The following is a 12,276-nucleotide window of genomic DNA, read 5'->3' on the forward strand; positions in this document are numbered from 1 at the left end:
GGAGGCTGTCAAACGAGACGGGGGGCAGGCATCTAGTGGTTATTAATGTTTGCCCTCCCCCTGACCCCATCACAGTGAGGCACCGGCGCGGTTATGTGGAAACAGGACTTGACTGCCTGCTGGACCCCCCCCCAGTGAAGGACAGCTGGAGGGTCTCACCTCGATTGAATCCACAGTTCGAGGATCGCTCTCCTCCAATCCCCGTTCGCCTGTGTTTCAAAATAGTTCCCATTGATTTGGCTCCTTCACCTGTGCCTCCTTAGTCTGGCTGGGATAGACTACACCTGAGAATCAATAGAGGATCAATAGAGGCGCATGACTTCTAGCTGCAGCGACCTGATCGGGTAGTTTGTGGGAAGAGAAACCGTCCTTGACATGGGTTGGGTTTGTCTTTATGGCTGCTGCTGCGTTGGACTTTTCCAAACTGGACCTTCATATTAAAGTCTGAGAACGGCAGCCGGATGATATTGATCACGCTGGACGATCAATAAACAAGCATAAACAATGTGAGGGCGCGTAAAAAAAAAAGAGTACTTGAGCTGAGGCAGGTAGGCTTACAAATCACTTTCATTTTGTTAATGTGAACCCGATCGAATGGCTGCAAGCATTAATTGGAGGAATAAAGATTTGAGAGCACGCGGGGCAGTTTATTTTTTATTTTAATGTGCATCCACTCTAAAACGTACGCTTGCTGTTTCTTCACGGCCAAACGCTTTAACAAAACGTCGATTCCAACCCACTGCAAAAAGGTGCTAGAAAAGCCCCACCCTGCGCCGCCGGGTGTGTCCAGGTCTGTCCTCAGACAACTGCAGATCCTGAGCTGTGCTGCACCTGGAAGACGACAGTCAGGGATTACTTCAGTTTACTTTGAACCCGACTCCAGATGGATGAAGATAGCAGTAGAAAACCTCCGTCCAGCACCAGAGGAGACCCTGGAGATACCAGCCAAATCCGTTCCATGACTGAGCTGTAAGTCAAACAGCGTTTCCCGTTTAAAATAACAAAAATCATTTTAATCCGTTCCAACCTTGTAAAAAAGCCCCAAACCCCACAAATTATACAACCCCCAGCATATTTCTACCAACAAATAGACGTGCAGACTTTACCTGTGTATAATGGGTTATACAGAAGTTATGTAAACCACTAGCAGTGGTGTCCTGAAGCACGGCTCGTGTCACGGATTTTGGATTTTTGACGACTTGTATCTCAGTAACTCTATGAGGAGAAGCTCATATCTCAGTAACTATGAGGAGAAGCTCGTATCTCAGTAACTATGAGGAGAAGCTCATATCTCAGTAACTATGTGGAGCAGCTCATATCTCAGTAACTATGAGGAGAAGCTCGTATCTCAGTAACTATGAGGAGAAGCTCATATCTCAGTAACTCTATGAGGAGAAGCTCATATCTCAGTAACTATGTGGAGAAGCTCGTATCTCAATAACTATGTGGAGCAGCTCATATCTCAGTAACTATGTGGAGAAGCTCATATCTCAGTAACTATGTGGAGAAGCTCATATCTCAGTAACTCTATGAGGAGAAGCTCATATCTCAGTAACTATGTGGAGAAGCTCGTATCTCAGTAACTCTATGAGGAGAAGCTCATATCTCAGTAACTCTATGAGGAGAAGCTCATATCTCAGTAACTATGTGGAGAAGCTCGTATCTCAATAACTATGTGGAGCAGCTCATATCTCAGTAACTATGTGGAGCAGCTCATATCTCAGTAACTATGTGGAGAAGCTCGTATCTCAGTAACTCTATGAGGAGAAGCTCGTATCTCAGTAACTCTATGAGGAGAAGCTCATATCTCAGTAACTATGTGGAGAAGCTCGTATCTCAGTAACTCTATGAGGAGAAGCTCGTATCTCAGTAACTCTATGAGGAGAAGCTCATATCTCAGTAACTATGTGGAGAAGCTCGTATCTCAGTAACTATGTGGAGAAGCTCGTATCTCAGTAACTCTATGAGGAGAAGCTCATATCTCAGTAACTCTATGAGGAGAAGCTCATATCTCAGTAACTATGTGGAGAAGCTCGTATCTCAATAACTATGTGGAGCAGCTCATATCTCAGTAACTATGTGGAGCAGCTCATATCTCAGTAACTATGTGGAGAAGCTCGTATCTCAGTAACTCTATGAGGAGAAGCTCGTATCTCAGTAACTCTATGAGGAGAAGCTCATATCTCAGTAACTATGTGGAGAAGCTCGTATCTCAGTAACTCTATGAGGAGAAGCTCGTATCTCAGTAACTCTATGAGGAGAAGCTCATATCTCAGTAACTATGTGGAGAAGCTCATATCTCAGTAACTATGTGGAGAAGCTCGTATCTCAATAACTATGTGGAGCAGCTCATATCTCAGTAACTATGTGGAGCAGCTCATATCTCAGTAACTATGTGGAGCAGCTCATATCTCAGTAACTATGTGGAGAAGCTCGTATCTCAGTAACTCTATGAGGAGAAGCTCGTATCTCAGTAACTCTATGAGGAGAAGCTCATATCTCAGTAACTATGTGGAGAAGCTCGTATCTCAGTAACTCTATGAGGAGAAGCTCGTATCTCAGTAACTCTATGAGGAGAAGCTCGTATCTCAGTAACTATGTGGAGAAGCTCGTATCTCAAGGCGCGACTGTTTTTAAAATCCTGACTTGTTTGAAGTGGTTGGTAACTTTAACTGAATGTTGGCTCCAGCCTCTGAGCTAACAGCGTTACGTCTGAGGAAGCTGCACACGCTGAACTGTGATTGGTGCGGCGCTGCTCTTTCTGCACAGTGACTTCATCTGCTTGGGTCCAACGTTGAGGCTCCATACGTCTTTTAGTAGTAAAAAACTTCACCTGACTCTCCGCCTTGGTGTCTGTGACTCGGCGAAAACTGGCTTTACATTTTTTTTAGCTTCTCCTTTTACCGGATCTTTATCGCTGAGCTTTCAGCTACATGTTAAAATACATGTCCGTCAGACGACTAGTGAGGTTCACTCCTCATTGAGGAACCGGGTCACATCTCTGCTGGTTAACTATTCCAGCAGGAAACATCTAAATTTCCCAGTCTGGGGTAAATAAAGTATATCTATCTACTGTATATCTATGCAGGCGTCAGCTGTGAGTCATTTCACACAAACATTTTGTTTTAACTATTCTACAAAGTTTCTCATCGCCAACAAGTTGGAACCAGCTTCCAGAGATCTATTGTGATTTCAAAAACAAAAGTAAGCTCAAAACTGCTTTTCATTTTCTCTCCTTCAACAGTCTGGCTTCTTTCTGATGAACTGAAGAGTGAAGAATGAGGGTGGTGGGTGGACTGCCTGCTTTTAAACAGCAAACAGTCCATAGGGCCATCTGCTCGCGCCACCAGCCTCAGAGCCAGACACGCTGCGCTTTAACATCTTGTTGCACGCGGCCGACGGGTCATGTGCATCCAATCACAGTTGAATCTGAGCGAAGCTTCGCCGCTGTAGACAGACGCTGCGTTTGCACAGGTTGCCAAAGGTTATAAGGCGTCTCCTAGAGCGACTGGTTATTACCTCAGCCTACGAGAGTTGGAAGAGGGTATGTCATCACCCACGTATGCTAGTCGGTCTCTTCATGTTTATTGGTCTCCGAGGTGAATCTGAAGGCTGTGGTGATTTGTTGGGATGCGGTGCTGATGCTGAGCCGCTGTGGGTGTGGCTGCTGATCACTATCTACGCTCATTTTCTACAGCATCTCAAAATAGATCCTTTTGTTTTCAATATCAAGCTCCATCGCTGCAAACATTCACGTTCACCACCATGCAGCCGGGATGACAAATACATTTTAGAGAATTACATTTTCGTGGATTACTCATAATCTACTGGAGATAAAACCAGGATTCCAGAAGAATTACTTCATTTGACACGAGGCAGATCTGAGCACAGCAACATCATCAGCATCACCCCAGCGTGTGCTATGCCCCGGGTGCAATGATTAATTGATGATCTCATGGCGATGCAGAGCACCCACTCCCCCATCAAATCCCCCCAATAACCCCCATCGCATCTCGTCTTCTTTTATCCTGGAACCCACCGACAGGTTTAGGGTTTTACAGGGATGGTTTGCGTTTGTGTGTCAGAAAGTAATGCAGAACCTCAGATTATAATACAGTAGAACCGCAGATTATAAAACAGTAGAACCTCAGATTACAGTACAGTAGAACCTCAGAACCTCTCACTGATGTCGTATCCACCCGCCAACACGTAGTAAAGAACGAGATCCGGTCTCACTGATGTATCCATCCACCACTACGTAGTAAAGAACGAGATCCGGTCTCACTGATGTATCCATCCACCAACACGTAGTAAAGAACGAGATCCGGTCTCACTGATGTATCCATCCACCAACACGTGGTAAAGAACGAGATCCGGTCTCACTGATGTCGTATCCATCCACCAACACGTAGTAAAGAATGAGATCCGGTCTCACTGATGTCGTATCCATCCACCAACACGTAGTAAAGAACGAGATGCGGTCTCACTGATGTATCCATCCACCAACACGTGGTAAAGAACGAGATCCGGTCTCACTGATGTATCCATCCGCCAACACGTGGTAAAGAACGAGATCCGGTCTCACTGATGTATCCATCCACCAACACGTAGTAAAGAACGAGATCCGGTCTCACTGATGTCGTATCCATCCACCAACACGTGGTAAAGAACGAGATCCGGTCTCACTGATGTATCCATCCACCAACACGTAGTAAAGAACGAGATCCGGTCTCACTGATGTATCCATCCACCAACACGTGGTAAAGAACGAGATCCGGTCTCACTGATGTCGTATCCATCCACCAACACGTAGTAAAGAATGAGATCCGGTCTCACTGATGTCGTATCCATCCACCAACATGTAGTAAAGAACGAGATCCGGTCTCACTGATGTATCCATCCACCAACACGTGGTGAAGAACGAGATCCGGTCTCACTGATGTCGTATCCATCCACCAACACGTAGTAAAGAATGAGATCCGGTCTCACTGATGTCGTATCCATCCACCAACATGTAGTAAAGAACGAGATCCGGTCTCACTGATGTCGTATCTCAGATCTTCTCACACACACTCTGGACGGAGCGACAGCAGCTGGTGTCCTGACGTTCTACTTCAATTGTTCAATGGTACAGAAAGCCGTATTGCGGGTGAATAAACGTGAATTTATTAAAATCTTTTCCTTATTTTGCAACTTTTGAAGCATTTTAATTTGAATCCAAACCAAACTCCTGCTACTGTCGAGCCGTTCGGACTCGATGAGTTGTTTTCTGCTCCGGATGATTAAAAGTCGCTCTGATTCAGAGCTGACTCGACGACACGTCTAGAGATGGTTGGTAATGAGCATGTTTTTCTGTCTGAACGCAGATGTGGAGTTTTTTAAAAACACTTTCATTAGACGGAGCTGTGTGTGTGTGAACCTGACGCTGACTGAATCTGCAGTGTTGTGTGTCGAACGGCGAGACGCTTCATTAGGGGGTGTGTGGGTGAAAATGCGTTGCACTGTTTTGAGTCATAAAGTGAAATGCGTCATCAATAAACGGCTTTTTGTTTCCTTTTGTGTGTCTTGTTCAGGTCTGGGGATCCATGCCAGTCCACAGAAGCCCCCTCCACCCACAGGCCACACCCACCCTGACGACATCAGCGGGCGGGTCAGACTTTCCAGCCGTCATAGACGGCGCTTTGTTTCCAGGTCTTTCTGTCAGATCAGTGTTGATGCATTCGGTCGCGTCTCTTCAGACGGGACAGAATCCATCAGCAGCCGTTGTGTGAAATGATTAATGCATCAGAACGAGTGTCAGGAACAAAAACAGGATGTGAATCCTGAAAAGGGAGGCTGGAGAAAACACGCCGTCTTTCTCTAAAGTCGGGTTCTTGAAAATCCAGGCGAACCGGGTGTTTCCTTCCTAACGTTAATTATTTTGATGTCTTTAAATGTTCCCCATGGCGAGCCCCGCCCTTAAAGATTCACTTTCTTGACTGAGGGCGGCATGTGTTTACATCCCAAGGTGTTTCTAGAGGATGAATCATAAGCTCCACCCCGATGAAGACACCTCACTGGTGTAAAGGCGAGTCTCGCAGCGAGCTTTATGACCTCTAGCCGCCGTCCTCCGGCTCGAAACACGAGAGAAAATCCTCTCAGTGGGAAGAAACGGAAGTAGACGTGTTCTTCCTTCCTGGTACACGTTTGTTTAGGAGGCGGGGATTTTTAGTGCTGAGGTCAGAGGTCAGTTCAGTCTACGGCGAGCAGCACATCTGCAGTGATCCGTCGGTCGTCTCTGGTCGATTAGCGTTTAATTTCCCTCGTGCTTTGGAGCCGTTTGATATTCCTCCCTCCAACTTTTGACAACTTAGAAGAGGAAAGCCTGCAGCCGTCCCGCAGGGCTTAATTATCCCTCAACCCGGTAAGACGGGAGGCTGAGGAGCAGGAGCTGAGAGGAGATGAAGGATTGATTGTCTGATATTACCTGGCCTCTGATCAAAAGCCTGCGTTGACAGGTGGAGCACAGATTCTCCCCATCTCTCTTGTTAATGCACAAAAAAACAAGAAAAGAAAAGACGGCGAGTCTCCGTCCAGCGTTCCTGGCTTGGGTCAGATAGCGAGGGCACGTCGTCAAGGCGTTGCTACATATAGACGTCCCTTCTGCATCTTAATAACCTATTTGAACACGTATTTTTATTTCTGTCATCCTTTTATCTGCAGACGTCTGAGTTGTTATTAGGATGTTCGCCGAGAGACGTTTTAATGTTTAGTGTCAGAGGACGAGACGAAAAAGTTCTCCAGGACTACGGCGGACGTAACGATCAGTTGTAAGGCTCGTAAAATATGTATTATACTGTTTTATTATTACAGAGTGGAAACGGCATCTGAGTGGTCGGACTGTCCCTGAGCTAAACTCAGGTGAACGTTTCCAAAAGCCATCAGGTTTGGGTTCAGGTACGATCATCCAGGTGTGTTGGATGGGTTTGTGTCACCCCCAAACTGAAGGGGATGCTTTGAGGACAATATCATGAGACGCCATGAGCATCCACATCAGGATTTAAATGTCCACGTTCACCTCTGAGACACAGCCAGGTGGCGCCGGCGAGGGCGAGTGGATGACAAGGAGACGATCAGCAGCTTTGCTTAAACGCCAGTGATTGATGTCTTAAAACATGATTTCCATTGTGAAAATTAGTAATATTTAAGCCTTAATGAAATGCCACTTCAAGACATCTGTGATCGCAGCAGCGCCGTGGAAACTAATGGAACCTCAGCTCGATGGGGAACGCTGCTTCAGTGGAGGAGCAGAAGGGACGCTTAATAATGTGAAGGCTGCTCCGCATAAATTCATATAAAGTATAATAAGCCGCAATATTATGGTACATAATGAGCAATAACCAAATCAGGCACTTAACAGTTCAGTAATCGCTAAGTGTGTCATCAGCTTGGAGCCAGAGGGCCAATCAGATGAGCTGATGGAGCCTGGCTGATATCAGACACCTGCTGAACCGTGAAGAGCACTGGAGTCAGGAGCCGTGATCCTGCTAACGAGCAGGGATTGGTTCTCTGTCCTGAACCCTAAGCCATCAGCCCCCACACTCAGAGCTGCCCCCCCCCAGAGGAGACGACATCACAGCGTTCACATGAGCTCTCCACACTCAGAGCTGCCCCCCCCCCCAGAGGAGATGACATCACAGACCCTGTCGGTCCTGCTGCTCTGGATCAAACTGGGTTTTCTTCTTCGGTGGTTCTGAGCTGCCGCTGTGGGTTGTGGACATGGTATTGTCTGTTGAAACGCTGAGTTACTCGCTTGCTCCTCATTGGTGGACGAGATGAACTGAGGCACCTCTTGGTTGATGTTTTCTAATTCACTGGCAGTAGCTCCTGTGCTATCTTTGCCATTAACCAGTTGGAAATTGAAGCCTGTTGATTAACAAGCTGGTTTATAGAGTTAGCAGCTAGTAGCATGTTAGCAGCTTGTAGCATGTTAGCTTAGGTTGGTCAACATTAAACCTGGAAAGCGTCAGCCTCAAAAGGAACAGATGTCCAACATCCATGCAGGATTCTTTCTTCACAAACACATTCCTTGTTTGTTCATTCATGACATTAGAAGTTCAGAAAAGTCAGAATTCTGTCTTTAGAATTCTGATGAGAACGCTGTGAAAGACAAGCCAGGATGATTCCATCTTTATGAAGAACCACCTCCAGCCACAGTCCTGTGGCACCGGCCCAGAACCACCCAGTACACTACAGGTGTGGCGTCTGTTCCACGTAGACTACAGGTGTGGCGTCTTTTCCAGATAGACTACAGGTGTGGCGTCTGTTCCACGTAGACTACAGGTGTGGCGTCTTTTCCAGATAGACTACAGGTGTAGCGTCTGTCCCAGGTAGACTACAGGTGTGGCGTCTGTCCCAGGTAGACTACAGGTGTGGCGTCTGTTCCACGTAGACTACAGGTGTGGCGTCTTGTCCAGGTAGAGTACAGGTGTGGCGTCTGTTCCACGTAGACTACAGGTGTGGCGTCTGTTCCACGTAGACTACAGGTGTGGCGTCTTTTCCAGATAGACTACAGGTGTAGCGTCTGTCCCAGGTAGACTACAGGTGTGGCGTCTGTCCCAGGTAGACTACAGGTGTGGCGTCTGTTCCACGTAGACTACAGGTGTGGCGTCTTGTCCAGGTAGAGTACAGGTGTGACTCCTGTCCCAGGTAGACCCGTCATTCCGGTTTAAATGTTAAATTGGAATGACAGCATGTTGTGAAATGACTTGAAGAAAAACCAGGAGGGTGTCAGCTCAATCCTGTGATGGGAAAGTGGCAGTTCTTATAAATGATGCACAAAACAGTTCAGAAAAGCACCCAGGTTCCACCTGCTCCATGGATGCAAAAGAAGATAAATAAGGTCGCTGAAGGAAAAGGTGTTTGAGCTGCGTATCGACTTCAGCCACAGAATTAGAATTGATCTGGCGAGTGGAGAAGGTTGTTTACACTTCCTGGTGTGGATTGTGACACTGCTAGCTAACCTCTGGCAGGCTAGCCTCTCATTATCCTCCCACACAGACGTGTCGTCCTCTGTTTAGAATGGAAGTGACCTCTGATGGCTGAAACATCTTAATGGATGGACCCAGGGATGTGTGGACGTCTGTCTCCGGTCTCACAGCCTCTTCTCATCAAATGGCTCCTTGGCAAAGACGACCAGGAAACACGAGTCGTCCATCCAGGAGGAGAATACGGGTCCTTTAAGTGCCTCCGTATCTGTTAAAGCCTGGAGGAAAACCTGTCAGCAGCGTCCTCTGCTAACCCTTTAAGGAACATAAACCAAACCTTGTCCTGAAAATTACAGTTTTAATGTAGACCCCCATCTGTAATGGAGTCATTAACATTTCCTTTGTGGAGCAGGGAGGCTGTGTAAGCACTCCTATAATGGAGGAAGTGGTACAAATTAGGTGTAGTGTTAATAAAATGCATCCAAACATCATCTGGTTATAGGTAGAAAATAGGAGAGCTTCTTATTTGTGAGATCTTTACTGCAGTAACAGCAATAATGGAGTCATTCCAGTGTTGTTGTTCTAGCTTTTACCGCTGTCCAGCCGCTCGTCTTTTCACTGCTTGTTTGGCGGTCGTGGCAAAATAGCTGATGATTCGCTGACAGAACCGCAGGCGGGTTGAGAGAGATCATCACATTAGTCACTGAACGACAAACACAGGAGAGCCTGGAGGAACGAGCATTTAACCACTAAAAGAACTCAGATCATTTTAATCCTTTCCAGCCTCGTGAAAAAGCCCCAAACTCACTAAAATATGAAAAAAACAACACATTTTACCAACCAATACACACGCAGACTTTACCTGTGTGTAGTTAATTATATATACGTTATGTAAACAATGATAAAGAATGAAAAGAAACGCATCGTAAAACGCATTGTATCCATCCACCAACACGTGGTAAAGAACGAGATCCGGTCTCACTGATGTCGTATCCATCCACCAACACGTGGTAAAGAACGAGATCCGGTCTCACTGATGTCGTATCCATCCGCCAACACGTGGTAAAGAACGAGATCCGGTCTCACTGATGTCGTATCCATCCGCCAACACGTGGTAAAGAACGAGATCCGGTCTCACTGATGTTGTATCCATCCGCCAACACGTGGTAAAGAGCGAGATCCGGTCTCACTGATGTCGTATCCATCCACCAACACGTGGTAAAGAACGAGATCCGGTCTCACTGATGTATCCATCCGCCAACACGTGGTAAAGAGCGAGATCCGGTCTCACTGATGTTGTATCTATCCGCCAACACGTAGTAAAGAACGAGATCCGGTCTCACTGATGTTGTATCTATCCGCCAACACGTAGTAAAGAACGAGATCCGGTCTCACTGATGTATCCATCCGCCAACTAGCGGTGTCCTGAAGCATGGATCGTATCTCAACTGGTGCAGAAAACACACAGCTGACGTGATGAAGTTGCACCTGAAGAGGAGAGTGCCCTCTGATGGATGGGCATTGCATGAAGCATCCTTCTCCTGGGATTTGTTAGCACCCTGTGTCGTTGGTCTTGCGGTGGTGCTACATGTCCATCGTAGTTCTTTCTCTCTGTGATCTTCTTGGGTCACTCGTCACTTCTCTGCTCAGATGAGATCAGATCATCTCACTGACCAGCAACATCAGAAAGCCTTCAGAGGGTAATAAAAGCATCCGGGCTTTCACTCGCTGCCGGTTTCACACCCAGGGTGGTGATTACCAAGACGATGAGTGCAAATGGAGTGAAAGCGGGACGAGCTTCAGACATAAACGGAGGCAGAGGAAACTTGCTGTCCGGATCCAGGAAGTGTTCGCCTCCGAACCCGGATGTTACAGGCGATGAAGGTCAAGTCAGTAGCTGCAAAAAAAGACAGGTGTGCTTTTACCTGTCAGGTGGACTCGACATGTTGGAGTCCCAGCATCACTTTCATCGTTTACTGAGGAAGAGGATGTGACTGTGTTCCTTAATCATCTCTAAATCATCTTGTGGAAAAGATTTAGAATATTTGAAGCTGGTGATGGAGCGTCAGTGCGGAGCTGTGTGCTCTGACACCTCACCCTCCTCCTCCTCTTCCTCTCTATAGAGCTGAGCTGTAGGATGATTTTACAGCGAGCGGCATCATTTCAGGATTGGGCGTCTCAATGCCACTCTGCCACCGAGCTCACGCTGATGTTTCCATTACATTCGTCGCCATGGAAACCAGCCTCTTCTTCCCCATTTCCCATTGAATCTCCACAGTAAATCCCTCTATTTCCACATACGTGCATCCCAAACCAGTGTCGAAGAGACGACGGACTTTTTCTTTTCACTGCTGTCTTCACCGTGGATTTCCCTGTTGTTGCAAAGCGGAGAGGAAGTGATGGGCTCTGAGAATATTTAATGACTTCTCAGGCAGTTTCATTTCAGAAGTGAAATCTCTGTCCTCCCTGCAGGCGTGTAGCGCGTATTTTATCTTTATGCATTGTACAATGCGTCCAGAGTTACAAATAGCACACGTCTCACCTCGGGCCGCTGTGACTTCCCACAGGAGGACTGTTTGTTATTGAAAATGTGGTTCAGACCATCCTGACACTTCCCACTACCCCCTGGTGCTTTCTCGCTGATAGAATTTTATTATTGGCGAGTCCTGGGTGAGATCACATCCCTTCATCCTGTCGCTTCACAACAAGTGAAATGCAATATCAGGAGAATTGATTTTATGCGGACCACAGAGCAGCACTCAGAGATGTGTTTACTGTAGTCTCCCCCCCGTCTAAATGCCAAGAATCAGCTCTCAGCAGACGCTCCGCTGCCGATGAATGATTAATGAGACAGAGTGCTTCCAGAACTCGCCGCACAAACGCATTTCCACTCAGGTGGATCACAAGCGTTGCAAAAAACAGAAAATGCAGGAACGTGTCTGAAAGTCGAGGGTTCCTGGTTGGGATCTTTGGCCCAACTGGGAATCCAGAAAACTTTAATGGGGCATCACTGGTCCCAGTTCCATTGAGGGTATGAAGCAGCAGAAGCTGTTCTCTCCCACCATCTGTTCCAGTTTCTCCTGTGGTATGAAAAGATTTTCTGATGTTTCAGATGAGTTTTTTAATTTACATAAAATTACCTGTTGATATATGAAATAACTCCTCATTAATTCATCCCGACTGATTTCTGTTTCCGTTTCCTCGGATACGTCTGACGAGACGGGGAAATGTTTGTTTGATGCTGAATCCTGATGCTGAGTTTCCATCAGAGTTCAATAAACCGCCTGCAGGATCTCATTTTCAATCAACA

General features: G+C 46.6%; 1 protein-coding gene across 4 annotated transcripts in view; it reads left to right on the top strand.

The window, feature by feature from the left end:
• The window catches only part of LOC137593508 (alpha-1,3-mannosyl-glycoprotein 4-beta-N-acetylglucosaminyltransferase C-like), a 40,495-nt gene that overhangs the window by 18,855 nt on the left and 9,364 nt on the right, over positions 1–12,276 (top strand). For 2 of the 4 annotated variants that reach the window (XM_068312267.1, XM_068312270.1), the window contains exon 2: positions 5,574–5,650. In XM_068312267.1, the coding sequence (XP_068168368.1) occupies positions 5,574–5,650 (77 nt within the window). Of the gene's footprint in view, positions 1–653; positions 970–5,573; positions 5,651–5,680; positions 5,692–12,276 lie in introns of those variants that run through there. The other 2 variants (XM_068312269.1, XM_068312273.1) reach the window with 2 other exon arrangements.

This window comes from Antennarius striatus, chromosome 4 (genome assembly GCF_040054535.1).
Source record: "Antennarius striatus isolate MH-2024 chromosome 4, ASM4005453v1, whole genome shotgun sequence".
NCBI classification, from domain to species: Eukaryota; Metazoa; Chordata; class Actinopteri; order Lophiiformes; family Antennariidae; genus Antennarius; species Antennarius striatus.